Consider the following 13251-nt stretch of genomic DNA (forward strand, 5'->3'; position numbering starts at 1 on the left):
TTCGATCAAATTATTTTCTCCCATCATTTGAATTCAATCCATTACAGTTTTCACTCTATTTAGCATTGGTTTACATCTATGACGTCATGCCAATGCTAGTAAAATGGATCGAAAGTTGTAGCCAAAAAAAAAGCGCTGACTCTCCTCGTTTTCATCGTAACTTCAAATTGAAACTCCATTCACGTTAGACATTAGACACAGCCGAAAATCACTAAACATAGCGTTACCATATTTTAGCTGATGGGTTGTCGTTGTCCGTTCGTTCATTTCTCCATTCGTGCGTCTGTCAACTTCTTCAAATTGCTACTAGTCGTACAGTTTTAATCGGATCAATTCCAAATTTGGTATGAATGTTCTGTGGACCAAGGCCTATGAAGTAACAGAACCATTTTTTAGATTCGTCCCCCAGGGGCGCCCCTGGGGATGGAGTGTCTATTTCTTCAAATTGATACTAGTCCTACAATTTGATTCGGATCAATTCCAAATTTGGTAATATGTAATAGATGAAATCTAAGTGAAGAACGTTTCGTCGCAGCATTATTTGATTGTTCATACTAAGAAATTATAGCGATTCGAAAACAACCTCGTTCACGTACGTGGTGTAACGAAATCACTCAAAATATTTCAGTGACTAGGAACACAGAGAAAATTAATTGTTGTCAATGAAACTGGAAAGAAACTTACCGTAAAAACCGGCGTATAAGTCGAGTTTTTAACCCTTGATTTTACCACTAAATTATTGACCTCGACTTATACGCCGAGTACAGTTTTCTACGAAGTATTTTCACGTCACAAGAAATATTGATTCTACCAGACAAAAAAGACTATAACAGTGCTATAACAGTTAGAATAATTATTCATGATAAATAAAGTTATTTAATGAAAAAAACTTCTTTCATTTTGACACAGCTTCATTTAAAATGATGTATTCATATATGCGCGCTCATAGCAGCGCTTAATACATTAGGCTATATATAGCATGTGACTCACACTACTGTATCACTGTATGGTAGTGTATTATACCTGAGTGTGTGTAACAGTCTATTGATTAACACACAGCAGCAATCAGGCTGACGTGTGGCCCCGTGCGTGAAGGCACACATCTTTATCAAAACAAACTATTCAATATAATGATACTAGTAATTATTCTTCTAAGAGAAGGGACTCGACTTATAAGCCGGATATATGTTAAAATCATAAAATGTAGGTCTAAAAATCGACCTCGACTTATACGCCGCGTAGACTTATACGCCGGTTTTTACGGTACATACTCGTAAAGTCTAATTCGATTGATGAATTTATTTAAGAAGTTACATCAATTCTTAGTTAAACTTGGAAGAATGGAAAATAATGCCAGAGGGGTGGGGGGGGAAAGAAGATGAAACTGAAACTAAGGTTTGATTCATTTCTGGTTATTAAGAATTTGGGCTTATAAGATTAGAAAAATTATAACATCAAATGAAATTAACTTTTCTGTCAGAAAAACTTGACCCAATTTCCCAAGTAAATATAACATTGGTCTTTGGTCACCCTGGGTATCATAGGTCTGTTTACCAACGTCTGCTAAAAAGATTACTATTTTGATTTAGATTAGTGTATCAAGAATTTTTTAATGGTTTAAACCACTTTGCAAAACCATAATGTAACCGACTTGGATGGTGAAATGAGACCGGTTTTTTGCAAGATTGAAGAATTTTGACCTGGTTGATAATTTAGAAATTAGCTCCATTTGAAAATAAAAGGAAGACAAGAAGATTACTACGAATTTTTACCTTTATGATGTAGGTTATAAGATGGTAGTGAGTCGATGACGTCATTTTCGTGTCGCCACTTATAACTTGTTGGTGGGAGTTCAGAGGAAGATTGTCAAACGAATAAATACTTTAATCTTATTAATGCAGCGTGTAAAATTTCGCTTTTTAAAAATATTTCCCTAAATTATTAGAAAATGCCGATAGTAAGGCCGTGGGAAAGTTTTTATCGTTGAATGGGTGAATCACGGCGGCAGAGTGCACCTGTGATAAGGCGGAAATAGTTCCATGTGAAGACAAAGCTTTTAATTGATTAGACAGTTGGAAATGGTTTATCAACTTTTTTCAACTATAGTGTTGCTATTTTCCCAATCAAATTGCTAGATTTCGCTCGTTTCTCATAAGTCAACACTTGTAAATCAAGTGTGATTTTGATGTGTGTAGAGCTAGCTAGATACATCGTGACTAGCGTATTGAATAGTGGAATTGTAGGGTGGAATTATCTTGATTGTATCCATACAAAGTTTATCAAAGGTTAGTGTCATCAAATGGTCCATTACAGTCCATCTAATTATGTGGAGAGACACTCTTAACCGGCAAAACCGTAGTCTGTTTCGTTGGCCTACGTGACAGACCCTGCTTGAGCGTTCGCTGCCGGGGCGCCGCTTCAAAGTTATGAATAAAGTATTATATTACTGATTGTCAATGACATACAACAAATAAACCTTTAAAGAAAGGTACCTAGTGTCTGACATTCTACTGCAAAATTCCGGATTGATTCACTGCATAGTTTTTCATAATGAGCATTTTAGTATATGAATCAATGAAGATGATTGACAGACGCGGGTGCGGTTGTATCAGCTGTTGAAGACGTTCGATGTAAAAAATAATTTTAACCACGTGCGCGATGAGAACAGGGACATCAAACTAAGAAGCACTGAATTTTTTAATTACATGTGATTTGAATAGGCATCTGTGCTGGTTTTTCAAAAAGTTGAATCTTAATTGACTCCTATTGCATAGGCCTAAGCCAGGCCCTCTGGAATTGAATTGAATTCGACACAGTAATTCGCCTGTAATTTGCGATGAATCTTTTTAGCCCACTTGGGACTTAAGTCCCAGCGGGCTATTGCGTTTACTTTTCGTCCGTCGTCCATTCGTCCGTCGTAGCGTCCGTCGTAGCGTCCGTCCGTCCGTAGACGGAATCCAGTTATTTTGGGAAGTTTTATTTTTTGAAGACGCTTCAAGGTAATGTCTTGATATTTGGTTTATACATGTATCTACCCTAGACACATCTTCAGCCCAAAAACTGGCCCTGTCAGAATCAAGATGGCTGACTAGCAGCCATTGTTGTTCGTCAAAATCAGCACTTTTTACACTTTTTGAACTTTTTGAGGGAAATTTTGAAGACACTTAAATCAATTACCTTGATCTTTCGTATATATTTGAATCCCTCAAGGGCCCATCATCATAAGAAAAATTGGGTCGATCGGACTCAAGATGGCCGTCCTATGACATTTTTAGTGCCCAAAAATGTCAATTTTGGCCAAATTCTGAGTCCTGTAGCTACCTACTGGTTTGCCATTTCTCATTGCAATTTGTGAACGGTATTCTTTGGAAAGGGATGTTTTCACCTGAGCCAGGTATTTTTGATCGGCCAATTATGACGCAATTGGCGGCCATCTTGGTACCATCAGTACTCATTCGTGGGTGGGAAAAAGTTTTTCCACATTATATTGACACCTAAGCATATTTTGTTACCACAATCAATTGCAAAGTTGTAGCTCATGACATTGTCTATGATTGTGGTGAGTTTTAAGGACATTAGTTATTCTATATGGTCACCAGGGGGCGTTGAATAGTAGAATAACTTAGTATTTCCTTATTAGATTGGTACCTAGGCATATTTTGTTACCATGATCAATTGCAAAGTTGTAGTTTATGCCATGTTCTATGAATGTGGTGAGTTTCAAGGTCATTAGGTTTTGCATATGGTCACCAGGGGGCATTGAATTGTAGAATTACTTAGTATTTCCATATCAAATTGGTAACGAGGCATATTTTGTTATCACAATCAATTACAATTAGCTGCTGACGTGTTCTATGATTGAAGTGAGTTTCAAGGTCATTGGTTTTTGTATATGGTCACCATGGGGCGTTGAATATTGAAATTGTTAGATTGTTGAGCATTGGAAACCACTTCCCAAGTGGGCGTGGTGTCCCTGGACCCTTAGTTTAAAATTGGCTTGAAGATTGGGTCCGGGGAGATGTCCACCCCTATTGAAAAAAATGTCATTGGTGATCAAATATGGTTGCCATTGGGGTGGCCATCTTGAATTTCTTGTTTGCAGCCCGCAATTCTTGATGGATTTCCACAAAATTTGGCGTTGAATATTGAAATTGTTAGATTGTTGAGCATTTGAAACCACTTCCCAAGTGGGCGTGGTGTCCCTGGACCCCTAGTTTACAACATCATTGCGAAACACCGCTGTTGTCTAGATCCACTGTGCTGATCAATAATATATATACATGCAATAGTGCTGCGCGGGAAATCTATATTTAGAATCTTCAATTCATCCAACAAAGCATAGCCTACGTGCTCAGTAAAAGTTGTCATTGTTTTAATTCAGGCGCAATACGCTTGGCTTGAGTGATAGATTGGAAAGTTATAAAGGGGCTCCTCTTGCGACTCTTATTTATTATGAACATGTTCTTGTGATTTGGATACCGTCGGAGCCATCCTTTTCATGTACTCAAGATATAAACAACAAACGATCAACCGCATGGCAGCAGTCTTATTTTGTCATTGGAAAATGAGCCTCAGATGCGCCAAAAACTCCTTGAAATTTCAAAATTTTCTTGGGGGAGGTTCCCCAAACCCCCCATTAGGGGCTTAGCACCTTCGGTGCTCGCGGCTGCTAGTTTGCCTCTAATACTTCATTTCAAATTTTTCTGCGTTTTTTAAACGCCTCTGTTTTCATCCTTGTCATCTACTGCATCATAAGGTATAAGGCCCGTGGGCCTCTTGTTTAATTACGGTGCCTTACAAGAAAAAAATGGAAGACTCGATGAAATGCCAATCGTAAAATCATTTTCTGCTAGAAAAAAAATTATCAGCAGGAAAATTTAAATGTCAATACAAAAATATTGTTTCTAATCCTCCTGGAATATTGAGTACCGGGAATCTACGGCCCAATTGCAGCGGTACCGAATTCCTTATTTGGCAAAAGAAGGGGCGGCGGAGACAAATGTTTTTGCTGACCGCAATGTTGCTGCTACTCGAGCGAGACGTGCCGCACTGCCGTGAAATTTTCAAAAAGTTTTAACCTCGTTCACATCCCTGGCATATGGTCACTGGCTTGAAAATAAACTTTTTGAGAAAGTTCCTGCAGTTAAATGGCTGTTAATTTGGCATAACATGGGCTGTGAATGGCAGTGAATTTAGGTTAACAGCAGAAGAATGAACCCTGATTGTTGCCAATCATATGTTCAATGATTAGTGATAACTATATCTTTCGAATTTGATAGTTTTCTTTGCCAACTAATTTTTCAGATCTCCCAGTTAGCTCTCCATTGTTACAAGCTGTTGTAAAAACACTTGAAAGATGGGAAGATATTTTGCACCTCAAACTGGAACTATTTTCTGGACCACCTGATGACTTCATTCCTGGTTGTTTAGTCGACCATGATATTGATGGACCATTTACTGATAAATACAAAACCATGCTTGACCCTAATCATTCACCATTCACGTAAGTATAGTAACTAGAATTTTCACTCGGCTGGGGAACTTGTTCGGCAAAATAATCCCGAGTCATCTCAGCGTTCAATTTGATATAATCTCTTTATTATCAGGTCGGCTTCCAACCGAGACAAATGCTCAGTACAAACCACCAACTAAAATTCTATCTAAAAAGTGCTTCTTTGATTCTATATCGACTCTGCATTATATCTTCCTGCATAGTAACAAAAGCTTGGTATGAAAACAAAGGTGACAGACAATGCGTAATTTGAGCAAAACATGATATTTTGGTTAAAATAAAGAAATATATTTTTAGCATTGGTTGACCTCTATGATGTCATGCCAATGCTAGTAATTGGATCGAAAATAGTAGTACGAAAAAATTGCGCCGACTCTTCTAATTTTCATAGTAACTTCTAATTGTCACTCCGTTCACGTAAAACATTAGAAACAGCTGAAAATTACTAAAAAAAAATGTTTCAATTATTCCCCACAACATAGCGTCGCCAGATTTAATGCTCCAAAAAGTTATTCGATCGCATTTTTCTCGTTCATTATCTGGTTGATGAGAGCGGGTTAAACAATCGCGTAGCGATATGTCCGCATTGACATTGGCAGTATAGAATGGGGAACAGCCTCTTCTGAATAAAAAAACATAAAATTATGTACCTCCGGTTTATAAATATCACAGTGTTTGGATATCACTGTTATTCCAACTATCAGTATCCATGCGATTATTTGGGATTAATTCTCAGCGTCAGAACACGTATTTCTTGAGCAGTGGAACGGCAGCCTACTCGTGACTGAAACCTGTATGTGATCATGCGGGAATGCCTTTACTAAAGTTAAAACCATTTCATGATGACACGAAACATCAAACAGTAAACGGTAGGCTACCACCATGATACGATATCACCAATAAAGATAGATCATTTTATTCAATTTTACCAGAGTTGTTTATTGGAGGAAAATATCATTGTAAAGTACGCCGAGAACAACCATGTTGTATCATCAATCAGTTGACTGACATTGTAAAATTCGATTCGGCTATATTCTAATATAAGTTTTCACTTTAGGACGCCCTAAATGCGTTAAACAACAGTGATTGAATTTACGCGTTGTTTGTCGTAAATTGCAATATTGCGATGGTTATTTGCCGCTGCTGTAGTTTTTTGGAATTGAATCGAGCGGCCTTGGTAGCTCAGTGAGATAAGGCGTGATGCTGTTGAATCCACTATCTGCTCCCACGAAACATATCATGAGTGACAAGTAGGTTCGAGTCCTGCTGGCTGCGAACAGTGTGCGGGCAACACTTCAAAGGCCGTACCGTCGTGAGGTTAAATGAACAATCCAATTGGAATAGTCTTGGGAAACCAAGATCCAAACAACGTACGTAAAGCCAAACAAACAAAAAGACAAACAAACAATCATCAGCCGGCCTCAGTGACACCAACGCCGGCATCCTTCTCTGCGACGTTTTGCATGCGTACATGCATCAGAGCTTGGAGCTCTAAGATCAGAGGGTCTTGCAATTGCATTCAGAAAAATCGTTCTGTTTTAGTTTTCATTATTCAGTGGGGCCTAACAGTTCATGCGTAAAAATGGGTTTTTGTATCCAAATCTTGATTGATATAAACATCTTGGCTGGGACAAGATGGAAAACATCAGAATAAACTAGTTTCGTCTTTTTAACAGAATCGCATTAATGAGGTTTAACAGTACAAATAGCCTAGGCTAAATCGTTCGGCAGAAAATAAATTCATTTTCAGGAATAAAATTGCACTAGACAAATAGACCTTTAAGTCTGTGGTCCTCCCAATCAACATCGTCATAGAAGACTTGCCGGCAGATGTAAAACATTATAACCACTTAATACCACAGTATAATCTACCAATGCTTCAAGGCCCATGGGCCTCTCGTTTCAATTCATTACAAGACAATAATAATTTGATGCAGATAATGCATACTGCAACGGCTCAGCTTCTGGAATGCAAATGAGTCAGTCCGCGAATCATCAGGTAGTATCTGCTGTCGTACCGCACCATTAAGTTTTTTAAACCCTTTACATGGGGGCCAGTAGCAGAATCTTTCTTTCTCACTCTCTGCATCAGACCATCGGGACCATCAAATTCGACAATTAAGGAAGCCATGATCTGAAAATGTTTTTAAACAAATCCACGAATTAATGTGTCTTACGTGTGTTAACCCATTAGCACTCAGGAATTGCACTCAGGAATTGCACTATGTAGTGTCAATAACTCCTCAGAAATGCACTATGTAGTGTCAATAACTCCTCAGAAAATTTGAGGTAAAATCTAAGTTCATCACGATACCAAATAGCTCATTTGCTGTTTATTTCCATGTACTGCAAGTTAGTTTCATTTTGCAGTAAATAGTCAAGCCTTTCATATGATATATGATTTGATGAGGTGGGCCTCCAAAATCATGTCCTTTTGGCCCCCAAAATTCATCCAAACTTACTTGGATTTGAAAAGAGCGCTCAGATGTGTCATGTTCAAACTCAAAATACTCGAGAAATTGAAATAGGAGGATGTTGATTCCTGTTCGGCATTTCGAGGACTTAGGTGTGTAATTTATCCTAAGCTATTGGGCTCGAATCCCACTATAACCATTTTTGTGCAGCATACGAAAAAAAAGTACAAAACAAAATTAATTTTGATGAATTATTTGATGCCTGCAAAAAAATGTAGAATTTTTGGGATAGGCTTATGTGGAATTGCAAATTTGAAATCGAAGTTTTAAGAAATTTGGGGAATTATGAGATTTGGCAATTGGGTAGGTGATACAGAGTCTTCAACTGCAGTAGTGGTTTAATTTTTTTTTGGAGAATTGTCAATAATTGATAACTTGTCACTTCATTCACTTTTGCCTAAAAGCTGGTCTGCAACTTCATTTTGCCTCCATGGTTGAGGAAAGCTCTTCTGATGTCTGCTTCATCATGACTTTGGCTGTCACTCGATATCCTCTCAAGTCTGGATTTAAGTTGACATTGTCATTTAGAATAACTATGTTATTCTGTATGAATTTCGCATGTGTCTTGTATGTTGTATTTTTAGGGTTTTGTGTTACTTCACAGAAAACCCTATTGAGATTCGCGTGTTTCTTATTATTAGGCCAGTCGTAGGCTGAGCCTATTACTATACAAATGGAGCGAATTTAAATGACATGGTTTCCACACAAAAGGCTCTTTTGCTTGCCAAGTGAGGGCATATTCGAACAAATCACGTATTTAAGCGTAATCCATTCTCGGAATCGTAGCGAGCAGAATTTTGAAATAGGGTCTCATAAAAATGTTTTCTGCATTTTTCACGAAAGTTAAATCGGGAAAATTTCAATTTTTATCAGCCAATCAGGAAGTTGTGTCTTCCCTGTGATTGGTTTATCTGAAAATATCAGCAGCTGTTCACGTGAATTATCGCGATTTCATTACTGGCGCTTTTGCGCATGACGTCATGTATCAACACGCGACAATACTTCCGCGTTCGCTACGTGTTCGCTGATTGGCCCATTTACTGGGAAATTCCACAGAAGCCTAATGTGGTTTGTTACAAGCGCTGTGATTGGCCCGACCCGATTCCGGCATGGCTTTAGCTTAGTGGGTTCGAATCCCTTGACGGGTGAAGATGATGGATCCTATCAATATCTATTGAAACAAATAAGTTTCCCGGTTGGGCAGCCGCGGATATCTACCGGAAGTGTTCCGGTTCGATATTTCGAGGTTTCTTTGAATTTTGGAGTGATATTGAAATCCGGTAAATACCAGCGGTAGATTGTGAAAACCCATTGCATGATATTTGTATTACTTAATCAACGAAAAGCGTCGGGGCCGCGCCAGGAGTTTTCGTGATTCAAGTAGCGCAATAGCCTACTTCTTCGTGTTCGTCCACCTCAATTTTCACTCCGCCGATCTCTGACACGGCTCTGTCCCCGTCGGCGCTGTGATTGCACTTTCGTACCACCAAAATTTTTTATTTCTATATCAGGGAGGTCTGGAGAATAAAAAAGTCAAAATTTGGATATCACATAGGCCTGATTTCATCGAATAAGTCGACCATGGTCGTTACGTTTCCGTGCTTATTACCACCTAAAACCGTCTGAACAATTTTGTCACAACCAACATTTCAACAGAGGGTATTTTTGACCAGGCAATTATGACGCACTTGGCAGCCATCTTGGGGTCATCAGTACTCATTCGTAGGTGGAAAAAAAGTTTTTCCACATCATAATTGATACTTAAGCATATTTTGCTACTATAATCAATTGGAAAGTTGTAGCTCATGACATGTTCTATGATCGAGGTGAGTTTCAAGCTCATTGGTTTTTTTATGGCCACCAGGGGGCGTTGAACAATACAATAACTTAGTATTTCTATATTACATTCGTTCCTGCTGTCTGTGTTAACACACGATTTTACTATGTAAATGATATTGAGCAGGGAGTGTATATTGATAAATATAACCCACAGATTACATCATTTATAAAAAGCAAATCTGACAGGCTGGCCATTGTGCCCCTTGGGGCTCTTGTTATTACTTTGTCACACTATTTTCACTAAAAGAACATAGGCTTTTTTACCTTGCCACAGTTGCCAATACAATCTGTATGATATCCTTCAGCTCACTTCGATCTACAAATACTCTGTGCGTATTATCATGAATCAACGTTACAAAAGCACTTTCGGGCCGTAAACATCAAAAATTGGGCCCTATTCAATGAGACCACATGTTTTTCTGAGTCGTCATCCCGAAATCCAACGTAGGTTGCTCGTCACTTCGATTATCAATTCAAGTGTAAATAAACAAATTAATTGCCGCAAGACGTTACATTCAGCCGCGGTCCTCAAACAGTAAATTTTGACAATTAGCCATTTTCTTCATCAGTACACTTAACCGACCAACAGTATATAATTTACTGCTCTAAATATTATAAGCTTTGTCAAGCTGGAAAGATCGATGAATCAACTTGTGTCTTTACATCCTCGTTCCGCGGAACCGCTGCGGGGTTCTCTTGCCATGAGAATCAAAGCAAGTACATATAAATTTATTACACAGCCATCTCAAAATGGTCACTTTTCAATAGTTGACTTTTAGGAACGATGTGTTTTGAGAGTAGCTGCTATGGTAGGAGTTACTATCACAAAGTCACTGTTTACAGACAGGTGGTTTTACAGTCACCTCTACTGCTAGTGTGCACTATCGAAACCAGATGTTTTAAAATGGTCACTTTTCTATAGTAGACTCTTCGAAACAGCCACTATATAAAACCAACCGAATTGAAAGGAATACTATTTCAGAGTGACTGTTTTGAAATGAATACTACTGGAAAAGTAGCCGATATCGTTAATTGCTTATTGTTCTCAAGTGGCTACTAAGTAGAAGTAGACGTTTGGGCTCAAAAGTGCGATAGACATGTTCTTGGATTCCGCCTTTCATATTATCTGTGCCATCATAACACTGTCCTCTACAGTCAACGATCTCAAGATGAAGATTACCAACTGCCTCTTGGAGCAAGTCAGCCAATTGCTTACCAGTTGTACTGCTGCATCTGATGAAACCTATAAACGACTCTTATATTTCCATTTTAGAATCCACGTAGCACAAAATTAAAGCCATTTGTTCTAGGTTACCACAGTCCTGTGTTTCATCAGCAATGATTGAAAAGAAAAGAAACACGTATCTCAGTGACAAGCTGGCTCAATCCATTAACGAATACACTCTATTATATCATATTGGATTGTTTTAGAACGATATGAGGCATTCTTTGGGACAACTTTGAAATGATTGGCAAGTACCTGGTCACCAGCTTCACAATGAAATTCTAACAGCTTTTTGAATCTTAAGATGCTTGGCATCTTCCCGATGACCTCATAGTGCTATGTATTGTTTTCCACAAAAAACTACAGTTTTCACAAGAGAAACAAGCACTAATCGATTTCTGGCAATGACATGTTGATTCCTCATTTACACTAAAGGTATGACCAAAGAAAACACATGATCGGCAAAACGCTCCAGATAGTTTTTGAGTGTATGCCAGCCAGGGGTACCGTATTTTCCGGTGTACAAGTCGACCTGGTGTATAAGTCGAGGTCAAATTTTCAGTTTAAAAAGTTGTGCTAGGGCTATAGTCGGTGTATAAGTCGAGTCGCTTCTTCATGTGTTTACATATGTCACATTGAAAACAGTGCCGATGTCATCCTCATAGTAGTTGTGAGTCTTTACCACTGTTTGCATTATTAAATCATTGGGATCTGTTGTTTCTAATACTAAATTACCGGATTAGTGCTCATTGTTTGTTTGTATCCACGTGTTGAATGTATAGTGTATACATTGAATGCCGTGCGCCTGTAGTCTAGTATTAGACTGTAGTCTAGTATTAGACTGTAGTCTAGTATTAGACTGCTGTGTATTGATTATTGGCACGCTGCCACAGCATCGCGGCTTATATAAACACTGTACAATGAATATACGCGGTTTTCTTTCTTTTTTGATTTTTAACATTAGTTAATTTTGAAACATTTCCAAACTATAAGAAACTATTTTTATCAACATCCTAAATTCAAATTGGTATATGAGTGTAGCCTAACATAAATTTATATTCCATTTCATCATGGCGACCTTGAACTCTAAACATCGTCAGTTTAAAACGATATCGAAAGTGTAGCCGGTGTATAAGTCGACCTACGTTTTTTGGACATGATTTTTGGTCTCAAAAACTCGACTTATACACCTGAAAATACGGTAGTCCTGCAACCACGATTGCCTAAATGACCGCTTTCCAGTTTTTGGAAAGACATATGTAGCAGGAGGGATCCACAATCTGTTTAAACATACATATTTCTCAGCATCGCTCATCGTGGGCACGGTTTCAATAAAAAATCCTATGTCGTAAGTAGATATTGTCGGGCATTCTGCTGTGACCAGTTTCCCACTGGTTCCCTGCTCGGCTTCTAGTACAGTTGCCCTGCTATTTTCATCATGCGTTTTCGAGCTCGGTTTCGGTATATTTTCTGACGTTTTTGCCATACATGTATCACTATGAACTACAAGTACGAAAAAAAAAGTTTGACTAAGGCCCTATCTTGTGATATAAACCGAAGGACAGGTTACCTTATGAGTGGACGTGATCGGGGTACACAACTTCTTTAGGTCTCAGATTGTGCCAGGACAAGCCTGCTTGATGACATTTTAATCCTTTAGGACGCTTTAAGCCTACGAAAGATCAATAACATATTTACCTGCGTCAAAACGCTTTGCCTTGGTGAAAAAACAATCGATAGTTGCCTGGCATATTGCGGCCACCATGCAGACGATGCGTGCCAACGGACAGACCCACGTGGCAGCTAGAGAGGGGTGTCCAGTAAGCAAAATTCGAAAACTGAACCAACAACCCATAGTACAAAAGAGGTATTTTTGTTGAACCATTATAGCGTATATAATTAGACAAAAACTACGACCTGAGAGGGTAATTGCGCATCTGATATTTGTAGGATCAGTGTAAAGTAAACCTTTGTCTTTTCATATGCTTGTAGTGTTTTGGCAACTTTTTAATTTTTTTAAGCAGCTCTGACTGTCGCACTTGGGGCAATTGCGACAGCGTGGATCCGCACCTGCCCCAACCAGCCTGCCAATACAACAACCAGCCGGTTACAAAACCATTGAAAGCATGAAACCTGATGTGAGAGTAGGTTTATCGGTTTTTACCTAACCAATGATTCTTACAAAGTCGAAGAACAATTAA

At 38.6% G+C, this 13251-nt stretch overlaps 1 protein-coding gene across 1 annotated transcript in view; it reads left to right on the forward strand.

Annotated features, from left to right (window-relative positions):
* The window catches only part of LOC141906265 (dmX-like protein 2), a 344303-nt gene that overhangs the window by 232468 nt on the left and 98584 nt on the right, over positions 1-13251 (forward strand). Inside the window, exon 35 of the mRNA XM_074795507.1 lies at positions 5305-5503. Coding sequence (XP_074651608.1) covers positions 5305-5503 — 199 coding nt within the window. The remainder of the gene's footprint in view (positions 1-5304; positions 5504-13251) is intronic.

The sequence above is a fragment of the Tubulanus polymorphus genome, chromosome 5, assembly GCF_964204645.1.
Source record: "Tubulanus polymorphus chromosome 5, tnTubPoly1.2, whole genome shotgun sequence".
NCBI lineage: Eukaryota > Metazoa > Nemertea > Palaeonemertea > Tubulaniformes > Tubulanidae > Tubulanus > Tubulanus polymorphus.